The 23166-nt window shown below is 39.1% G+C and overlaps 1 protein-coding gene across 1 annotated transcript in view; it reads left to right on the plus strand.

The window, feature by feature from the left end:
* SND1 (staphylococcal nuclease and tudor domain containing 1) overlaps window positions 1-23166 on the plus strand; it is a 486203-nt gene that overhangs the window by 251767 nt on the left and 211270 nt on the right. Inside the window, exon 13 of the mRNA XM_053553506.1 lies at window positions 21831-21941. Within this exon, the coding sequence (XP_053409481.1) occupies window positions 21831-21941 (111 nt within the window). The remainder of the gene's footprint in view (window positions 1-21830; window positions 21942-23166) is intronic.

Genomic DNA, 23166 nt, shown 5'->3' on the forward strand with positions numbered 1-23166 from the left:
TCACTATGTCTTCCTCAGTAGAGTGCTGTAGCATCATAGCTCACAGCCTCAAACTCTTGGGTTTAAGCAATTCTCTTGCCTCAGCCTCCGAAGTAGCTGGGACTACAGGTGACTGCCACAACACTCAGTTGTTTCTTTTGTTGTTGTTGTTGTCATTGTTGTTTAGCAGGCTCAGGCTGGGTTCGAATCCGCCAGCCCCGGTGTATGTGGCCAGTGCCCTAACCATTGAGCAACTGGCGCCAAGGCAAACCCACTATTCTTGAATTCAGTATGCTCTCTCTGCCTGGAACATACGTTTCACCTGGCTGCCTCTTGCTTACCCTTCAGCACCTTCTGAGGAAGGCTTTTCCTTAGGTACTCTGCCTAAAATCTGAATTGGGCACTTTGTGTACAACCTTGTGCTTACTTACAGTAGGGTTGATAGCACTTCCAAAACTAGGTTACAAAATTCTCTTAATTTATTCTCTGCATATAATACATTTCCTGGCATGTAGAGGGTCTTTGAATTAACAAACGTTCAAATTCTTTATATGGCTTCCTGTGAGTTATGTTACTATTTCCAGGGTTGGCCTGGGTCTGAAATACAGATGTACCATGCCTAATTTAGAACTTAAGCTTTGTCTGGGACCCTAGAGGTCCTTCAGGTTAGCCCCCTTAGTATGGTAGAACAGAGAAATATGATCTAAAAGTTCATTGTTTTTCTCAAAGTTTCATTTAACTAAAGCCACAATTGAAATTTAGAATCTCCTGGTTCCGGCGGCGCCTGTGGCTCAGTCCATAGGGCGCCAGCCCCATATACCAAGGGTGGCGGGTTCAAACCCGGCCCCGGCCAAACTGCAACCAAAAAAAACTAGCCGGGCGTTGTGGCCGGCGCCTGTAGTCCCAGCTACTCGGGAGGCTGAGGCAAGAGAATCGCTTAAGCCCAGGAGTTGGAGGTTGCTGTGAGCTGTGTGAGGCCACGGCACTCTACCGAGGGCCATAAAGTGAGACTCTGTCTCTACAAAAAAAATAAAAAAGAATCTCCTGGTTCCAAGTGTAGGTGAAACTCAACCTCATTTATGTATAATCCCCAAACTGCACTTTTTCTTAGACTATGTGAATATTATATAACCATTTCACTTTTGTGCTTTAGTTTGTGGTTTTTTTCCTTTATTCAACAGATTATTTACTGAGTTTAGTACATAACATTCTTTACATTGAGGATAAAGCAGTGAATAAAGTAGAGTGAAATTTGCTTTTCGTGGAGCTTACATCCCAGTGAGGATAATCAGATAAAGACACAATGAAATATGTAAATGACAAGAAGTTATATAGAGAAAAGTAAGCTAAAAAAGAGTAGAAGGAAGTATTCAGAATTGGGAGGAGGAAAATTTTCAGACAGATAGTTGGAAGGAGGCAGGGAGGATTAGGTGACAAGATAATGTGAGCAAAGACCTGACAGATGGGAAGGAGCAAGCAGTAGAAGGCAGATGAAGCCACAGAGACAAAGTTCTGGTGGTGCAGGTGTGTCTACAAAGTAAAGAAGTCTTCTCGGCTGGAGTAGAGGTGGGCGTGGGGAGAACTTGGCTTTTACTTTGGTTGAGATAGAGCCATTGCAGAGTTTGGAGTAGAAGAGTAGTGACAAGCTCTGTCTGCTTTCATCTTCAAAAATTTCTTCCAGCTGAGAATTATTCTTATTGAGAATGGAGTTTAGGGTCTTCTATACTTCTCACCTTTTAGTAAGTTTAAATCCTATTGATTTTATTTTAAAGTCAGGGTCTCACTGTTGCCCAGGCGGTCGTGTGATTGTAACTCAGTGCAGCCTTGAACTCCTTGACGTAAGCCATCCTCCTATCTCAGCCTCCCAAACAGCTGGAACTTTAAGTGTGCGACCACCATGCTCAGCTAAGTTTTTTTTATTTTTAAGACTTTCTAGAGATGGACTCTCACTGTGTTTTCTAGGCTAGTCTCAAATTCCTGGGCTCAGGTGAAGCCCTTCTCAGCTTCCCAGCTTGCTGGGATTACAGGTCTGAACCAGTGTACCCAGCCCTATTGGCTTTTTTTAAAATAAATTTTTTATTTTGAAGTAATTATAGATTTACAAAAGACATTAGAGAAGCAGAGAGAGGTCCGTCCCATGTACCTTTCACCTAGTTTCCACTAATAATTAGAATGTGTTGTCAAAACCAGGAATTTGACACTGCTGTGTATGCGTGTATAGTTCTATGCCCTTTTATCACACACAATGATTCATGTGCACCTCAATTCATGTAGAAAATTATTGAGTCATGCAAAGACCTCCTTGTGTTCTCTCTCCTACTGCTTTCTCCTCTTATCATCCCTGACAATATACTAAACCATTTTCCATCTTTATAATTTTGTCATTTAAGAACATTACATAAATAGAATTGTATTGTATGTGATCCTCTGAGATGGGCTTTTTTTCATTCAGCATAATGCCCTCGAGATCTGTCTAAGCCATTGCTTGTATCAGTAGTTCCTCTTGACTTCTGATCTGTGTATGAAAGCAGCAGACAGGCTGTCATGGTGGAAGGACACCTGTTTTATGACTTCAGACCTGAGTCCTACTCCAAATTCATCACAAAACATTATTTATTGTCTCTAAATCTCAGTTTAGTCATCTATAAAATGAAGGAATTGGAGTAGAATACCAAGATTCTTTTAGTAGTATACCCTGATTTCTCCTGATACAGTAATGAAATCCATCTGTCTTAATATTTCCTGTGTAGTAATCACCTATGGTAATTAGGATATTGTAAGCTTATAATGCTCACTCAAGAAACATCTCATGATGGTTTTATTGACATATTGTTGCTACTTATATTTTTCAAGTGTAAGCTTGATAGGCCAATATATACTTAATATATAGTCATACATTGCTTAACATTAGGGATAGCTCCTGAGAAATGCTTTCACAAGCAATTTTGTCATTGTGCAAACATCATAGAATGTACTTACACAAACTTACGTGGTATTGCCTACTACACATCTAAGTTCTATTATATAGTCTGTTCTTCCTGTGCTATCTACCTGGACAGCATATTGCTGTGCTGAATAGTATAGGCAGTTGTAACACAATCGAAGGTATATGTGTATCTAAACATAAAAATGTACAGTAAACATGGTAGAAAAGATTAAAAATTGTATACCTGTATAGAGCATTTACAATGAATGGACTATTGGGCGGCGCCTGTGGCTCAAAGGGATAGGGCGCCAGTCCCATATGCTGGAGGTGGTGGGTTCAAACCCAGCCTCAGCCAAAAACCACAAAAAAAAAAGCTATCACAATGAATGGACTATTCTGGAACAGAAGTTGCCTGGGTGACTCACTGAGTCAATAGTGAATAAATGTGAAGGCCTAGAACATTTACTCTATAAATACTGTACACCTAGGCTACACTAAATTTGTTCTTAAAAATATTCATTCTTCAATAATAAATTGTTATAACTTTTTATTTTATAATTTTTTTAAGAAGTTAAAACTTGGCTCAGCACCTGCGGCTCAAACGGCTAAGTTGCCAGCCACATATACCTGAGCTGGTGGATTCGAATCCAGCCTGGGCCCACCAAACAACAATGCAACAATGATGGCTGCAACCAAAAAATAGCTGGGCACTGTGGCGGGCACCTGTAGTCCCAGCTACTTGGGAAGCTGAGGCAAGAGAATCGCTTAAGCCCAGGAGTTGGACGTTGCTGTGAGCAGTCCAACGTCCATCTGGAGCAGTCCAGATGCCACGGCACTCTACTCAGAGTGACAGCTTGAGGCTCTGTCTCAAAAAAAAAAAAAAAAAAAAAAAGTTAAAACTTTTTAATGCTTTTGTAATAACACTTAGCTTAAAACATATATTGTACAGCTGTACAAAAATATTTTCCTGCTTTATAGTCTCATTATATAAGCTTTTTTCTATTATGCATTTTTTTCCCTTTTAAAACCTTTTTGTTAAAAACTATAACACAGACATACACATTAGCCTAGGTCTACACAGAGTCAGAATCATTAATATTGCTGTCTTCCACCTCCGTATCTTGTCCCACTGGAAGGTCTTCAGGTGCAATAACATGCGTGAAGCTGTCATCTCCCATGATGACAATGCCTTTTTCTTGCAATATCTCCTGAGGGACCTGCCTGAGGCTGTTTTACAGTTAGTTGTTTTTTTTTTTTTTTTGTAAGCAGGAGTGTACTCTGAAATAACAAGAGGCATTGTATATTAAGTGCACAAACCAGCAACATGGCTGTTTATCATTATCTAGTATTATGTACCACACATAATTGTATGTGCTAGACTTTTATCCAATTGCCAATGCAGTAGGTTTGTTTCCACCAGCATCACCACAAACATGGGAGCAATGCATTGCGCTGAGACATTACAATGGCTATAACAACAGTGTCCCTGTTGTTAGAGGCATTAGGAATTTTTTTCAGCTCCATTATGGGATCCCCTGCTTATACAAGTTTTGTTATAACTGTCATTGTTAGGCAGTGTGTGAATGTGTATAAATGTGAAGATGAGTGTTTGATTTTTCACTATTTTCAGTGCAAAGATACAAAAGTAAACCTCTTAGTTAACACATTGTAGTGAGCCACGGTAGTATAAGAAGTATGGTAAATTGCTATTAAATGTCAGTCCTACTCTTACATCAGCTCTTCATTCTTGAATCAATTCGTTGAACACATTTCTGCTAATGAGCCAAGTCAGTTTGTTGCATATGAAAAAAGTACTTAGCTAAAGAATTCAAAAGTTTAGAGTCCAGGGGTCCTCAAACTACGGCCCACGAGCCACATGAGGTAGTATGATTGTATTTGTTCCCGTTTTGTTTTTTTACTTCAAAATAAGATATGTGCAGTGTATATAGGAATTTGTTCATAGTTTTGTTTGTTTGTTTTTTTTAACTATAGTCCGCCCCTCCAGTGGTGTGAGGGACAGTGAACTGGCCCCCTGTTTTAAAAGTTTGAGGACCCCTGGTTTAGACTTTGGTTTCCTTGGTAGAAAATACACTACTTTTCATTTCCTCATCCCTCCCTTTTCTTTAACATATACTCCAGAGCATTTGGGGAATACATTGTATATCATAGGAAAAGGGTCTGTATTAAAGAATTGAAAAGGAAGAAAATATTTTCTCCTTAATTTGCCAAGCAGCCTGGCCTCCTACCATTATCAGCACTGTGTGTGTGCATGGCCATAGGGCCCTTTGAGTCACTTGTGGAAGGCTTAAAAATTCTTCCTGCTGCCATAGTGCTTTACAGCTAGAGATATGTATAAACCCTAAGGTATGTTTAGTGCTTATTGAAATGATATACAATCTTGTTGGCCTCGAATATTATCATCAAGTATTATACAAAAATACAGATAAAAGATAAAGCTAAATTGAATATACACTCCATGACTATTGATCAGTAAATCCTAGTTCACCTTCTTTGATCCGGAAGTTATTTTGTAGAGCATTTAGATCTGCCCTCTCATTTTATAGATATGGAAATTGGCATAGGCTCAGCCCATTTACTTGGAGTGAAACAGAGTGAGGGTTGGGTCAGGTAAGAGCCGAGATCCTCTACTGCACGTCACTGCTCTGTGCCATGCTGGCTTTATGAAACAGGTTCAGAATTGCTCTCTTTGGCTAAAGAGGGTTGGAGGAAGTGTGTAACATTAGTATGGGTGATGGAAAATTGACCAACATTTATTGGAGTTTTGGGTTTTTTTTTTTTTTTGAGACAGAGTCTCACTTTGTCACCCTCCTCAAAGTACCACGGTATCATAACTCACAGCAACCTCAAGCTCCTGGGCTCAAGTGATCAATCCTCTTACCTCAGCCTCCCAAGTAGCTGGAACTACAAGTGCCTGCCACAATGCCCAGCTACTTTTTAGAGGCGGGCTCTTGCTCTTGCTCAGGCTGGTCTTGAACTTGTGAGCTCAGACAATCTACCCATCTCAGCCTCCCAGAATGCTAGGATTACATAGATGCGAGCCACTGTTACCTGGTCCTCCCAACATTTATTATTAACATTCCTTTTTTGCCATATGCATTTGTTTTGCTGTGTTCTTCTCCCCTCACTTAATTTTTATAATTTTAGGTGAGGATTTTTTTCCCTATTAAAGGATGGATAAGAAATAATATTTCTTTTTTTTTTTTTTGGAGACAGAGTCTCACTATGTTACCCTTAGTACAGTGCCGTGGCATCATAGCTCATAGCAACCTCAAACTCTTGGGCTTAAGTGATTCTCTTGCCTCAGCCTCCCAAGTACCTGGAACTAGCAGTGCCCCCCACAATGCCCGGCTATTTTTTGTTTGCAGTGGTCATTATTGTTTAGCAGGCCTGGGCTGGGTTCGAACCCACCAGCTTCAAAGTATGTGGCCAGCACCGTACTCATTGAGCTGCTGGCACCGAGCCAAGAAATAATATTTCTTATTAGACCTTCCTTTTCTCTGTCTTATTTTTTTTTTCTCTTTGTTAAACCCTGCCACACTGTGAAATGTCTTTTTTGGAAAGTTATATTGCTCTTTAGTGAGTTTTGGAAAACAAAGTAAGCTAAGCTATTAATATATTTTTGGTGCCTAAAGATATGAAATAATTTTAACTGATTTGTTTTTTTCTACTAAGAAAATGAATGTAGTTGAGGCATCATTTTTGTTTAGAATTGTAAAGAAAATAAGTAGGAGATTATGTTTTTCACCAATGGCAGACCTACTTCACATTTACCTTGTTCATTCTTATAAACATTTATGCTCGATTCCTTTGCCTAAGTATATAGTGGTATCATTGTAAAGACAATGGTCCATATTTTCTTGACTTTAAGATACTACTCTTTCAAATATTCTACACTTAAATGTGTTGTTCATGGATATCCCTAAATTTGCCTTGATTCTTCCCCCAATGGCAGTATCTTCACAGTCACCCTTACTTCTTTTCCTGCCCTCCTGCTGCTTCTGAGCAGGGTTGCTGGGACTAAGAGGTTACAGGTGGATTGGGGAATCTCACGGAGATTCACATGTTCAGGTAGAGAGTACATCCTTACGCCCCTTTTCAGCTAGTGGTGAGGTGACATAGCAAGATAGAGTCTGTTCCTCTTCCACTTCTCCCAGTGCCTAAGCAGAGGGTTAAAGTTAAGTGTTACCTAAACTGCTTGCCTGGGTCTATGTATTTGGAGTGAGATTTGTCCAACGACTTGTCCTGGACCTTCCAGTTGGAATGGGAACCATGAAAAGAGAAAATTCTGTATGTTCTTTGTTGGGCCATACAAACTTCTTAAAGCCTTACTATTCACCTGTCACCCTGGCACTGGGATCCCATGTTTCCTGGTTTAGAGGAAAGCATGGCCTATGTAGTCCATGCTTAGGACCTTTAATTTTTTATATTATTAAAGACAGGGTCTTGCTGTGTTGCACTCTCTGTTAGCAAATGGCTATTCTCAGGTACAATCATAGCATACTGCAGCCTTGAACTCCTGAGCTCAAGTGATTTTCTGCCTTAGCTTCTCACTGACAGTTGTATAACTGTTAGGCACAAGCTACCATACCCAGCTGGATCTTTTATTTTTAAACTCTTGGGATTGAAAACTTTATAATGTCAGAGTCATTTTAAACTGTTAAGATGCTTTTGGTTGCAAGGAACAACAATTCTAAGTATGCTAAGCAAAAGAAAGATATGTGGGGAAAACTTGTAGAACCGTTGTAAGATGGAATATTAGGCTAGGAAAAATAGATGGGGACTAGGGCAGCTGCAGAGAGACAAACAGTGTGGTGGTTCATATCTGTAAATCCTAGCACTCTGGAAACCTGAGGTGGGAAGATCGCTTGCAGTCAGGAGTTACAGACCATCCTGAGCAAGAGTGAGACCCTATTTTTTTAAAAAGAAAAAGAGAGAGAAGGAAGAGCCGAAAGAAACAGAGAAAGAAAGAGGAAGAAAGGGAGAGAAGGAAAGAAAAGTAAAAAAATGAGAGAGAAGAGAAGAGGAAGCAGAATAGCTGTATGAATTAGAAATAGCTGCCCGCACACCTCCATCACCTCCACTGGGCACTGCAACAGGGGCAGAACACAACGTAAATGACTTCTGACATCCCTTCTATTTTGTATCCTTTCCTAAGCAGGAGCATTTAATAGGCAGGGCCTCCATCATGTGTCTGTGTCCCTTCTGCCAGGGACAGGGACAAGGGTGAACACTTCATGATTTTCATCTACCATAGTATACAGCTCAGCATTATATCCCATTAAGACTACAATAGTGAGATATGCTATAAAAGAGAGATGCAATTTTCTGTTACATCCCATTGTTTAACATGTAAGTATTTGGCTTTCTAATTCATATTTAAAGACCCTATAATACACAAAAGTATGGAATGACTACAGTCAGTTTTTATTTCCATACCCCTCATAGGTTAATGACCTCCATCAGGAAGGAGTTTAGGGCAATGGTTGGGTAAAGAAAGAGTCCCCTGAGGAACTGCACTTTCCACCATCATTGAGTGAGAGAAGTTGAAGGTTTTGTTTTGTTTTTGTTTTGTCTTTTTAGAAACAGGGTCTCACTCTGTTCCCTAAGCACGAGTTACAGTGGTGCGATCAGAGCTCACCACAGCCTCAAACTCCTGGGCTGAGATGATCTTCCTACCTTAGCCTCCCAAGTAGCTAAGACTATAGGTGTAAGCCACCATGCCACCATGGCTAACTGTTTTTTTAAAAAATTGTAAAGGTGAGGTCCTGTTATATTGCCCAAGCTGATTTGAAACTCCTGACTTCAAGCAATACTTCTTCTTTGGCCCCCCCAGATGCTGGAATTACAGGCATGAGCTCCTGCGCCTGGCCAAGGATGCTTTGATACCTCTATTCATGTTCCTCACACCATTCTTTTGTGAAACAGTATTTCTCAAAAGGAAAGTGGGGCAGAGAAAATAAGGAATAAGGGAAACATACTTATATACACTGAGCATTTCTACTTTGTGTTAGAATATATTTTGAGAGAAAAAGAGAAGTCATCAGACACTTTCAAATCATTTCATCACCACTCAAAAAAGTCCCTGAATCCCCAGAAGGCCCACAAATTACTGTAAATAAATGTTTAATATATAATTTAGCTAGCATATTAGTATTAGAGTGGTAAAATTTATAATGTGATGTGGATAGATTATTTTTAATGTGCTGATACATTTTTAATTTATTAAGGCAATCTTAGATAATTATGTGTGACATATATGTATTTCTATTTGAAATAATTGTAAAAGGACAGCAATATGATAAAGGGAAATAGGCTGAGATTCAAAGAGGCTGAGGTGGGTGGAATGCCTGAGCTCACGAGTTTGAGACCAACCTGAACAACAGTGAGACCCCCGTCTCTAAGAAAATAGCTGGGCACTGTAGTGTGTGCCTGTAATCCCAGCTACCTGGAGGCTGAGGCAAAAGAATTGTTTGAACCCAAGAGTGTGAGGTTTATGTGAGCTTAAGATGGCCACGGCACTCTACCTAAAGGGTGACCAAGTGAGACTCTTGTCTAAAAAAAGAGAGGTGGGGAGGCTGTTTGATGACCATTGTGATGTTGCTACTCTGTTTTGCTCTTAGAAGACTTGTTTAAAAATTGTTACTGGTTTATCTCTGGATCTGTCTTCATCTGTATATGGAAGCATTTGGATTAGTTTATCTCTGTGGGCCCTTTTTGCTCAAAAATTCTATGACTCAGTCAGTTATTACTTTGTTTTTATCCAACAGCCCACAGACTCTCCTGAGAACTCAGTGAGTAAAATCAATCAGCTAGCCAATAAATATTTATTGAGTGCCTACTAAGTGTTTTCTTCTTCTTGGACCAGTAGGGAATATGATCTAGTTGGAAAGACAAGATATGTACACAGAGAAGATAATAATATACAGCAATAAAAGATAAGTGCCAAGCGAGTGATGCAGGCAGACACGCAGACATGGAGAGAAGCAGGGCTTAGTTAGGTGGCTAAGAAGCAGCCTATTTGGGCTAAAATGGAAAGTTGGAAGGGATTTAATAAATAGGGTTAGAGATATATGAGTGCAAGGTTATGGAATGCCTTTCATTGTCTATTGAGTTACCCTGTAATTTGTGGTGCTGTTTAACTCAAAAGAAAACTGGATTTGGAATCAGGAAGCTTGTAAGGACTCTGCCTCTTACAAAAATATTCCTTGGACCAAGTGTGCAATGGTATGCTCTTTTTTGGAAGCAATATATACTATCTCTGTATTGCTTAAAGGATTAGGCTAATGAATATTAAAATGCTTATCCTGTATTAAACAACCAGTAGATGGTCATTAAATCTGAAATTATCTTTTGAGTGAAAACGAATGAAAGAGTTTTGTCATGAGTTGTTTTTAGGTTAGGTGTTGGATGAGGTGACTGGCAAGGTTCTTTTCATTATGGAATGCCACATTGGTACTGAAAGCCCCTTTGTAGCCTTGTGTTGTTACAGCCCAGGCTTTGTAAGTTTTCTGTGCTTCAGTTTTCTCATTTGTAAAGTAGGGAATGATAACAGTGTCTGTCTCATCAGAATTTTGTGAACATTACATGAGTTAATAAATATAGACCCTTTAGAATGGTGGTCAATAAGCTTAGTCTTTTTCCCTGTCCCCTAAGTCTTTCCTTTCCCCCCTTCCCTTTGCCCCTCTCCTATTCTGTCCCCTTTTTCTCTCCCTCTGTCCCCATCCCACTCTTTTTCTCCCTTCCCCTCCTCTCTTTCCCTCTCTGTCATCATCATTTCAGATATAATACCTTAATATTTGTCTCCATATTCAGTATTTCTAACAAGTTTTCTGTAGTGGTGGTGCATTTGAAAATGAGGATTACTTGCCAGCTAATGCTTTAAGAGGATTAAAGTAACGGCGGTAGGGATTGGTCAGTGTTCTGAGGAGACCAGGTAGGGGAGACTGTAATAGTCCATGTGAGAAGCAGTGGAAACCTTCACTGGGGTAGAGACAAAGAATGGAAAAGAAAACATTTCTGGCAGAAACATTATAGGTTTGAGTTCAGATATTTTTTTTTTTTTTTTAATTTGGCTGGGGCTGGGTTTGAACCCGCCACCTCCGGCATATGGGACCGGCGCCCTACCCGCTGAGCCACAGGCGCCACCCGAGTTCAGATATTTTATGTGGGAATGAAAGAGATGTCAGGCCTAGTTGTTGGAAATATGACGGTCCTATAGATGGGGCTATTGGAAGGAGGAGCGTATTTGGTAGGATTCAGAAAAGCTTTAGTCTAGGGAAGTGAATTTTATTTTTAAAATGCTGAGTTTTACATGATGATGAATCATACAAATTCACATGTCCTACAAATAGTTGGAAATGTGAATTCATGGCATATTTAGCAATGAGTGGACCAATTTGGCTAGATTGGAAGTGCATGTTTATTAGACAGTTTACTTTCTTCAAAATTGTGATCTTGTTTTTGAAGGGTGTTTGTCTGGGTTCGAAGCATGTTAATCATATAGACGGGGGTGCCACTTGGGGGACATTCATCCATATTCTGTCATATAGTGAGACAATGCAGTTGCTATCTATGAAACAATACTTTTTCTTCACCGTTTCTTTTCTTTTATTGTAATGATTGGTAATCCAGGGGAATATCAGATATTTGAAGGTGGACATTGTTTTATTGCCACTTATATAATATGCCCTGCATTCTTCAGCCAACATTCATCATTGTCCTAACTTCCCCCCAAATTTTGTTGACTTGGAAGTGCAGTGGTACTCAGAAAGGAGTTGGCATAATGGAGCATAATATCACAATTTTACTTGTCTTATAAAGCCATAACTATAGTATTGCTGAATAGATGAAGCCATCATATAAGAGGTGGCAATAAGATTACAGCTCTGCAGAAATCCTGAGGGCAGAATAAAATTGTCTATTTACTAAGCATAAGTATTTTGATATAACTATTTGATGTTATGCTTCTTCGCCCTCTTCTTCTAATCACTTTGACCTGTATTTTTCATACTATATTCTCCACTAGCCAGATTTATGAAGTAGGTTAGTTGTTTAATTCTCTTGTTTCCAAATATTTCTGTCTTATTTTCTTCTGTTAGTTTTTCTTTGAGGAGATCAAGGCTAGGTATACTCATCTAGGTGGATAGGTAGGGCATGAGTAGAAATAAGGTAACACATAGGATATGGTTCAGGGATACCTTGGAGTAGACAATTAGCAAGGTGAATATGAAGTGACATCTTTTTATCACCCACTTTTAAAAGCTAAGTTCATAGGTATCTTTAGTTTTATTTTTTTTCTTCCCAAAGAAAGTGAGCTATTGGTGCCCACTGAGATGTGGCTTCTGAAGCTACAGAGGCTTTTGTTGGTCCTTGAGTGTAAGTTTCTCATTAATAATGAAGTTTAAGTGGATATATGCTATAGGGATTCAAGGATTTATATGTCCATAAAGCAGCAATATTTTCATGGAATTATTTTCTTTTTTTTTTTTTTCCCCCTTTCTGTCCCTTTCTCCCTCTCTCCCCTCTGTCTCCCCTTTATTCTTCCTTCCTTCCATTGTTTCTTTCATCAAGCATTTCTTCCAGTCTTGTTTATAGGTCTCCTTTGGTTTCATTCTAACCACGCATCCTTTTGAATTCTTAAAATAAGACTAAGTCCATATCAGTCTTCATTGTTTTCTTTCCAATTCATCCTCATAAGGATGAATCATAAGGAAGAATGATTAGGATTCATTAAAGCACAGTCCTTCCTTAAATCATAAGGATGAATGATTAGGATTCATTAAAGCACGGTCATTATTCCCAAGAGTTCTTGATTTTTATATCTCAACTCTAGTATCTGGGAAATGCTCTCAACTTTTAGCTGTGTTTAGAATCATAGACCTGTACATATTTTAATGCTTATTAAATATGAACTAAAACTTTATGGAGAGATTTGTTTGTGCCTTTTTTTTTTTTTTTTGCTTTTAAGTTCCATTCCATAACTTGCCCATTTGTGAGTTTGGCTTTTTTGAGTCATGTTCTCTGTTGGTCAAGCTGTGCCTTATCTTTCTATGAAGGACAGTTGGCTCCTAGAGCCTGGAATTATGATGCCCTGCCCCAGGACTCCCTGTGCCTTAATGCAGCTCTTAATAATCCTGGATTTTCCCCTTAGTTCACCCTAGTCACTAAAGCCTAACGTTAAAGGGACATACAAGCTTTTGATTCTTCCTCTTTGTTTTCCCTCTGTTTGTAAATGCTTGGAAAGTCTTCAGCCACTGTTTCCATCCTTCAGTGGTTGTCCTGAAGACAGGACTTTTTGAGTAGGAAAAGGGATTCATTCAATGTAAAAAGGTTTTACAAATCAATTTTAGTTATTTTATAATTATTTAAGTTTAAGGAGCAAGTGAAAAAAAAATAGCGAAGATGTTTAGTAAATCTATAAAGGAGGTGTGCCACCTAAAATGTTTCCAGTTATAGATGCTTCCAAAATAGAATCTCCTGTCTACAGATACTGCTTGTTCATATGAGAAGTGTCTCCTGGATGTATATGAAGAATAAAATACAAACAAAAAAAAATCAGAGATTCAGATTAAAAAATCAGTGATTCAGGGGTTTAGCCAGTGGAGATTGGACAATGAAAACAGTAGGTAGGAGAGCTTACTCTAACTTGTTGAAGATGCCATCAGACTAGTATTTGGAAGTTGCCTGTTGCTTCATAAGACTTTTTTCTGGTTCAAGGCCTGGTTGGAAAATAGAAACTTAATAAAAGATACTTTATCATTGCCCATTGTCTCTAGATCTCTCTCATCTAGAATGTTGCTCTCACCCTTTACAGATTTATTTTGTGAACTTATAAAAGCCAAGTAAGTCTGTCTCAAGCTTAACACTGTCAGGTTCCTGCCTCAAAGAGCATGGATGGTTAGAGACCCTAAGTAATTAAATATAGAGAAGATCTGAAGGGATCTTGGCTTTGGGCCTGTTAGCCATTGAACATTTTTCTTACTTATTTGCTGTCTTTTGGGATAAGGAACCCATATCTTCCATGTATATGAGCAAAAGTGAAGCTAAATTTCTGAAGACAATTTTTTGATCTTCAGAGCTGTCTCATTGAAACCCATGATGATCTTTTCCTCCTTACTTATCTCTAATCTAGTTACAGAGAAAGACACCTGCATGCTGTAGCTTCCCTTGTAGATCAGCTCCACATTATCCTCTGAACAGCTGACAAGAAGTGAGATTACCCATCTGGTATGTTAGAAATCAATATTGGAACTTGGTCAACTGGGGATCTCCATCCCACCACTTACGAAAATGCCTGTATTTGGGGCGGTGCCTATGGCTCGAAGGAGGAGGGTGCCGGCCCCATATGCCGGAGGTGACGGGTTCAAACCCAGCCCCGGCCAAAAACTGCAAAAAAAAAGAAAAAAAGAAAATGCCTGTACTTATGATGAAAGTACAATCAGTATGTAAAGGAAGTAGAAGCAGTTTTTCAGCTTTAAGACATTGGAACCTTTGAGGGTCATGGGTGACAGAGGCCCAGGATACATACCTGATGTCTCATAGTAACAGCTTTTGGTGCTTAGTATATAAAACGTAACCCCTTAAAATTACTGTAAAGAAATAATATAGTAAGTATATGTGTGTGCGTGCATACATCTCCCTGAGATGTATCTCTATAAAGATAAAGTGACTGTATTAGTCTACATTTACCCACAGTTTCACTTACCCATAGCTAGTTACATTCTTAACACATTAGATTGAAACTTCCAGAAATAAACAGTTTATCAGTTTTAAATTACACACCTTTTCTGAGACTCCCCATCCAGTGATGTAATCTCACACCACCCAGCTCAGAACACGTGAATCATTCCTTAGTTCAGCATAGTATCCATGCTGTGTACACTATTTGTCCCTTAGTAACCATCTAGGTTATTACATCAACTGGCTGTTGATGCTAGCATATTGTTATAATTGTTCTATTCTTTATTAATTATTGTCATTACCCTTTTACTGTTCCTATTGATCAGTTAAACTTTTTCATAGGTATGAAAAAACATAGTATATGTAGGGTTTGGTACTATCTGCAGTTTCAGGCATTTACTGAGGGTCTTGGAAGGTATCACCTGCAAATAAGGGGAAGGGGAGGCTGTTGTATTATGAATATTCTGTTCTGTAGATTATCTTTCAGTCCTTCCCTTTAACTTTGACATAAATATATTATAGAAGCATTTCTTTATAGGTTTGCTTTATTCTGAATATATACCCACATGTATTTGCCTTAAGGAAAATATTCTGCTTTTGTAATCTCCATGGATACCTCAGTGACTGATAAAATGTAGATAGTTTTTAAGTGGAAAATGTTAAGCTCAAAAGGCTAGATAAAGGTCTGTGAGCCAGAGTGACAGAGTTTATCTATTACTTTTTTCAGATGGAGAATGAAGAGGTGGGTATATGAGGGGGTGTTGGCGAATTATTCACTATGCCCACTCTTTTGATATTGTTGGGGCTGAGAACATGATGCCCCAAAGACTTAACAGTTTGATGTACTGAGAGGTCTTAGAAGCTGTCTCAGAATCAAGATTCCCTCAGACCTTGTCTTATTCCCCTATCCCCAAGGACAGAGAAGGACAGACTCTGGAATATCCTTATCTAAGAAAGCTTCTTTCTTGAAGAAATGCATTGGCCTTAAACCCCCTCCCTAGGGATCTTATCAAATAACCAGGAAAGATGGACCACTGGCATATAGGAGAGACCGGGAGTCAGCACCATGCTCAGACCAACTTTTCATCTGTTCTATTGAGGACAGCTTCAAAAGATTACCTGGGGAATTTTATCTACTTAATAAGACAACTTTAGCTTAATACAAAAAAAAAAAAAACAACAACAACAAAAACAGCCTTTGTTGCTGTGCAATTCCACCTCTAACTTCCCAGCAATGTTTGCGCCCCACCCCCTGGGTCCATTTATTCTCCATAATGATTTACTACCCTTCCAAAGAGTTATCTGTGTCCCTCATCTCCCCAGTCCCCTATGAAAAAGGCTATATATGCTTGTGTACCACACTGGGTAACTGAGTAATCATTCCCCTGCAATTCCCCCATGCTATGCATTTTAAATTAAAATTTCATATGTCTTTTTCTCATGTTAATCTACTTTTTATCAGTTGATATTCAGGGAACCTTCAGAGGCCAAGGAGAGCTTTTCCCTTAGTCCCTACAGTATCTTTATCCGTTCAGTCCAGGTTCTAGTTTGTCAAGTAGTATAGTCACTTAAGTTAATTCTACTTATAGGCACCAAATCCTTGAAGTCACAGAATGTATGAATTGAGTGATAAAGAGCAAATGTGTATATATGGGGAAGATTTTATCTTTATTGTCACTGTTGAAATATGTGATATTATGATACAGATTAGTTACATTTAGGAGACCTGATCCGGTAACTAAAAGTACCTAAAGATAAGCCAAATTTCTCAGGGTCAGAGAAAGGAGTTACAAATATTAAAAGGAAGAAAACTAGAATAAACCCTGTAGTAGTGAACTAAATTGTGAATATCTGTATGAACTCATGCTGTGTTATTTCAGATTCTCCAAAAAGCAGATGCCAAAAAGGATTAGACGTGCAAGAGATTAATTGGGGGAAACTACCTGAGAGAAAATGGGTCATGGGAGGCTTGGAGAGCTGCCATACTGCAGTGCAGTTCAAACCAAGGCAGAGAAGAAAGGGAATGAAGGAAGGTTGGATTAGGGAAAGTCTTAAGTTGTTGGGAAGTTCTAAAGGAAGTTTCCTCAAAACTGATAAGGAGTCAAAATTCCATCGGCGAACTCCGTGTCTCTCAGCAATGAGTCTGCCTTAGTATCTCTGCTGTGCTCAGTTATTGGCTGGGAGTAGCTGGTAAAAATGTAGTCTTGGCTGAAATAAAAGTGGTGGGTTTCTGAGCATAGCAGCTGGGCCATCAATTAATTATGCTTCTTGCTCTTGGAGACCCATTTTCATGACCATCACACATGGTTTTTAGTAGTTTTAGATAGACATAGAAATAAATACAAACATACATGTGGAATCTTTAAGATAAGTGGTTAATTCCAGAGCTGGGCAGACCGTACAAGATAAACCTGGAACCTGCAGTATATGCACTAGAAAACAGAGACGAGCTCAAAGAAGGAAAGAAGATGTGTTTCAAGGACACAAAAGCCAGTTTGTACTGGCCAAGTTGGGAACAATGTGAGCATCAAAATGAAAGCAATAGTAGTAAATTGCAACTGTTCGAATAAAATGAGATTTTTCATGAATTCTTCTAATACAAATAACAAATAAATGAATAACTTGGGAGTTTGTTGGGAGATGAGAATTATAGTTTTAAGTGTCTCCTCACAAAATACCTATTTAATATGGAGAGTCCTGATAGACCTCCCAAATCAAGTGATCAAGGTTAGCATCATCAATAAATTATACATTAGTGCTTAACTTGAATGTGATCACCAAGAAACACCAGGCACGCCAGAATAACTGGCATGTACTCTTCAAAAGTTATCAGGGCATCTTAATCAAAGATTAAGACTGAAGAACTGTTCCAGACTAAAGAGATATGTTTCTGAACTAGATCCCTTTTCTCTAAGTACTCCATTAGAACAATTGACAAAAATTGAGTGGGTTTGTGGATTAGATGGTAATAATGTGGCTATGTTAATATCCTGGTTCTCATTTTTTGAATATGTAAGAAAATGTCCTGGCTTGTGGGAAATGCATGCTAAGTTATTTGGGGTGATGGTACTGCAAGTCAGCCACTTGATCTCAGTTGGTTTAAAGAGGAGGGGCATGTACAGTATGTGTAACTTTTCTATAAGTTTAGATGGTTTCAAAATTAATACAGACATATACTGTGAAGTAATCTATATAGTTTTAGATAATTACCTGACATAGTAATGACTTGTTTGTTGCTTCAGATATTGGTAGAGGTGAGGAAAACAGGCAGAAATGTGATCAAACAGTTATAACCTACTATAATTGAAGTTTACTCCTTAAGATTCTTATTCTTGTATTTGGACATAGAACACATTTTTCTCCATGTTGGCATAATATAGGACCTCGTAGTTTCACAGCTGTCTTACAGTGGGAAAGTATGAGCTTATTACAGCCTGCTTGCTGTGGAAAGGAGTTGGAGGGGAAGATGTAAGTACTTGCAGATCTATTTTTTTTTTTTTTTGTAAACAGAGTCTCACTTTGTCACCGCTGATAGAGTGCCGTGATGTCATAGCTCAAACTCCTGGGCTCAAGCGATTCTCTTGCCTCAGCCTCCTGAGTAGCTGGGACTATAGGCACCCGCCACAATGCAAGTGATGAGGTCTCACTCTGGCTTAGGCTGGTCTCGAAACTGTGAGCTCAGGGAATCCACCCACCTTGGCCTCCAAGAGTGCTAAGGATTACAGGGGTGAGCCACCATGCCCAGCTACTTGTAGATCTTTTTAGAAAGCATGTATGTGAGATCCATGTCCCTTGTGTTGGCTTGTATCCGGAACGCCTGATCAGGCTCAGTGGAAACTGTTCCCTTATAATAGAACCCTAAATTTCTGTTTTAGTTTAGAGAAGCATTTCAGTCCCAGCACAAATTCTCTTTGTGTTTCTACTGTTACAGAGAGTTGACTTACTGTTAGGGCTTCCAAGGCTGTTGGGTCTCTTTTTGTATGTTGATTGTAAATTATCCATTCAGGCCACACACGTTTATTTGGAGTAGAACTACTGATACACTCAAGAAAGCAAAACTTGCACATTTACCCAAAGCAATTCAATGTTCTTCTTTCTTACTGAGTAACTGATCAACACGCTAGTGTCAGGTTCTGAGTCATCTTTAGCCAGGAGAAAATCTCCTGACCTTTAATTAGCAGCCAAAAGAAATGAATGAGATAGTCAAGTATATGGATCCTGGCTAATTCCATCTTCTTTCTCTCCCTTTCCTTCTCTTTTTAAATTGAAGTCTCAGGTAACCAGGAGGAAAAAGACAAGCTGTGAAGGAAAGTAGGAAGTTACTGTCCATGATTCTATGCTGGGCATACCTGGCTAGGAAAATAAATAACATTCCAAAGCTGTGTTTCCAAAATGATTAGGATAGCTCAAATTTTTCTGGGTATTTGAAAACAAGAGAATTTGCTTTACCTTTAAAATATTTTATTTATCCTAGATTAGCTAAATAATTCCATTCAGAAAATATTTACTATCTTCCTATACAAAGTACTATGTTAGGCACTGGGTTACAGAGCAAGAAAAATGTGACCCATGCCCTTAATGAATGATGAACGTTCAGAAGATAGGTAATGAATTAGTAATTGTAATATATTATTGCATGATGATTTATCACATGGGGAACGCATCTAGGCAGTACCTGTGATTTTGACATACCTAGCACATAATAAACTCCCCATAGTGACAGTTATAATTTCATGTATTTTTACTGTCCTTACTACTAAGCAGCAGCAGCACCACAACTGTTCCTCCAGAAGAAATCTGTACTCAGGGAAAAGAAGCTAAGAGAACATGGCTTAGATGCTAAGCTTAAAAGGAAAATAAAGGAAAGTAGTGGGCAGGTGTGGAGTGATTTGAGAATGTAAGGACTTAGGAATTCCATATGGCAGGGCTTGACAGGTCTCTAACATTTGCTGATAGAATAAAGGGGCAAGGACCTTTGGTCCTTTGCTGTCCAGGCAGGTGGGTACTCAGTAATACTGGGAATTGATTTGAGCAGCATTAACAGGAGTGGATCATTAAACATTTGTTGGTTTGCTTAGTATTTTCTAGCTTTTCATATAAGGACTTGTTTATGTGAATTTTTTTGCCATTCCAGCTTTTTCCCACAGACCCCATGTATTGACTATAAAATGTCAATGCTCACTAATTCAGAATGCAGTAACAAATATTTCTTTGTTCTCTTGGCATTTAAAATTACCAGAACATCTCAAGCTGTCAGAAGTGGAGTTGTTCCCCACTCCACTTTCTAGCCTTCTTGCTGGCTCTCGGGGATGCGGGGGCGGGGGGGGGGCTCCCTCTTGCCCTGTTAGAGCTCCTTGGTGACATCTTAGTTAAATCCTCATTATGTATCAACATCTACATCTGCTGATTTGGGGCTGTTGCCTTCTCCGTGCTGCCAAACACAACTCTGTGATAACGACAGCATTTGCCAGCATGCTTTTGCAGTGACTCAGGAGACAGAGTGGCCAGCAAAGCAGCCTCTTTGTGGGAGTAGATTTTGAGAAGTGCTAATTCCGTGGCAGTTTGGAGATATTAATATCATCCTGGCAGTAGATAAACAGGCAGCAGAGGGGCATATAATGAGAATATTGTCAGCCACAGCATCTTCCTTTCTCTACTAGCACATTTTCCCTTCTTTTTAAAAAAGTATGTTCTCCTGGGTTTTGATAAATAGAACCCATAAAGGGCTTAAATATACACAAATACTGATTAGTTCAGCTCCCAGCATCCCCACAGTATGACTTTCTAAGAACCACTAGTGTGTTAAGAGTTAACTACATTTTCAAACAATAGTAAATCATAGCATATGGCCCAGTAGCCTATTGCTTACCATACCCTCTCCCTAAAGGGCACCAAACCAGATGGTTAGAGTGGGGCCTTTCATGTAATTGTGGCAGACACAAAGAAAGACATAAGCACCATGTTGCCTCAATAATATCATTCCTCTTGCTTTTGTTAATTACAGTTAATTTGTTGGAAATTTGTATTTGGGGTTTGATTGTTTATATCAAAGCTCCCTTTCCAGGTTCAGGAGAAACCGTGGAAATTTGTTTCTTTTAGTTATCTGAGTTGTCATCTCCTAAGCATTTTTCTCTAGTTAGTAGATGCAGGCCACTTTATTATGGCACCTCTCATTCCAAAGTGGGAACAGTTTTCTTCCGGTGAAAAAAGAAGGCTCGTGCATTTGAGAATTGCGTTAAGTTAGATTCTAACCCGAAATCTTCTTTTGCCCCTTTGGAGCAGTACATTTGCCTGCTTTGGAGTATTGCTCCAGAACTGTTCATCTCAGATTTTGTACTTTTTTACTTTGTTTTGTTTTTTAGAAAGAATTTCCTTTGTACTAAAATGCTTTCCTCCCCACCTCTCCTCTTCTCTCCAATTCTTACCTTCTCTAAGCCCACTTTGGACAAGAGAGCCACTCTCAAGCGTTGTAACAAGAAAAGAAACATTTTGACTATTAAGTCAAACCAATGTTTCTAACATTACAAAACTAAAACAAGACATTTTTCCAGCCTGAGCAAGGAGACCCCATCTCTACTAAAAATAGAAAAAATTAGCAGGGCATAGAGGCACCTTCCTATAGTCCCAGCTACTCGGGAGGCTGAGGCAAGAGGATTGCTTAAGCCCAAGAGATTGAGGTTGCAGTGAGCTATGATGATGCCACTGCACTCTAGCCCAGAAGAAAGAGTAAGACCCTGTCTCAAAAAATTGATTAAATAAATAAATAAATAAAATTAAGTAAAATAAAACAAGACATTTTCTAGGAGCCATAAAGGCTAGAAAAGAAATTTTGGGAAATTCAGGTCATGCTTTTATGTGTTCAGTTTTTCATCTATATGCCTAATATTTTAGAGCAGACTTTTCTTGAGGGTAGTGGCTTGTTTATAACATTCTGTAAATAGCCTGCCCTAATGTGGGCTTTTTACACACATTTTCAGCTAGTTTTTATGTGTGGATTGCTACAGCATCTGACTATACTAACCAGAAAAATGCTGAGCTAGGGAACTTTGTTATTCAACCTTTTATTTGGATTTCTAACTTAGCAGCTCATTGGTCTTGAAATCCTTGACTTCTCCCTCCCACTGCCAGAATGCATTAAGACCTCCAGGTGCTAACTGTTATTATTTCTGTTGACTGAGCCCCATATGCACTTCTAGTGCTCACTGACCTATCTTTTCTGTTGCAGAAACATCGCTGAGGCTCTTGTCAGCAAAGGTCTAGCCACAGTGATCAGATACCGGCAGGATGACGACCAGCGATCCTCACACTATGATGAACTGCTTGCTGCAGAGGCCAGGTGAGACAAAATAATTACTAGACACATTGGGACCCACAGCCCCGTTTTTTTCTCTCCCACTATTGTGGCTCTACTTGAGCAGAATGTGTTAGAAAATAATATGCTGATAAAGCTTGTGTCCTTTTATTATTTCAGTTTTTCCCCATGAAAAGAAGGGCACACTTTGAACATGCCATCTAACCTTGGTTAGGTACACTTGAGCTTCCTTTTTTTTTTTATATGCAAAGTTGGTATATATTAGATAGGTCCCTATTTAGACATTATAAAAGGAAACATGAATGAGAGCATTCTAAGAGATACTTTGATCATCATTTCTGCAACTAACAGGGAAGTCCTGCTTATGTGAGCACTACTTTTGCCTGTTTCTTACCTCCAGAGACCTCTATTCCCAACCTATCCCATTGATCACCTCTAGACCTTTTGTCATGTACAAAGGAAATGAAAACATTTATTAGAAAATTAGTTTTGGTTTCAAACACTGACAGCTGGCAGGAGAGCATTTGAGAAGCCCTGTGACATTTTACTTTTGTCCTTTATCCGGGTGGCAGGTTGCCCCAAGGACATGGTACTGCTTAGCAGTATTTCTTGCCATTGACATTCCTCAAGGCTTTTATTCAAGGAGACTTTTGTCAGTGGGCAGTGTGGTAGTTGAGTGATTCCCAGACTTCCTGGGAAGCAGAGCAAGAACTGAGCTGCTTATTGCTGAACTGATTTGGGTAACTCAGCAGACTGCTTGTACTCAACCAAAATGTGTCTGTCATTTCAATAGGTTTGCCTCGCTCAGCAGTTTTTCTGTGGTCTCTCGGACCCATTTAGTTCTAGAATTTTGGTAATTGTCAGGTTATTCTCCACATTTAGAGGAAAAATGAGTTTGGGCACATGTTATCTAATCTCAACTTCAGATTTTGACATTGAGATCACTTCTCTTGCTCTCTGGCCTAGAACATTGCCCTGATAAGTGACATTGACCTCTAACACCACCATGTCCTGGTGGATAGAGCATCTGTGGAATGTCACACAGAATGTTAGCTAAGAAATCAGTCTGTCCAGCTACTGCGGCTTTTTCAATTCTTTCTTGTGGGCTTTTCCCAGTAGTCCCTGTCTAGCATCTGATTCTTAAATACAAAAAATATAGTGAAAATATCCATAGCTTGATTGTTTAAGGCTTATTAATGGCCATGTAAAAGTAATGTGATATATAGTCTGTAACTAGTGTTTCTCATAA

The sequence above is a fragment of the Nycticebus coucang genome, chromosome 11 (genome assembly GCF_027406575.1).
Source record: "Nycticebus coucang isolate mNycCou1 chromosome 11, mNycCou1.pri, whole genome shotgun sequence".
In the NCBI taxonomy this organism is placed as follows: Eukaryota; Metazoa; Chordata; class Mammalia; order Primates; family Lorisidae; genus Nycticebus; species Nycticebus coucang.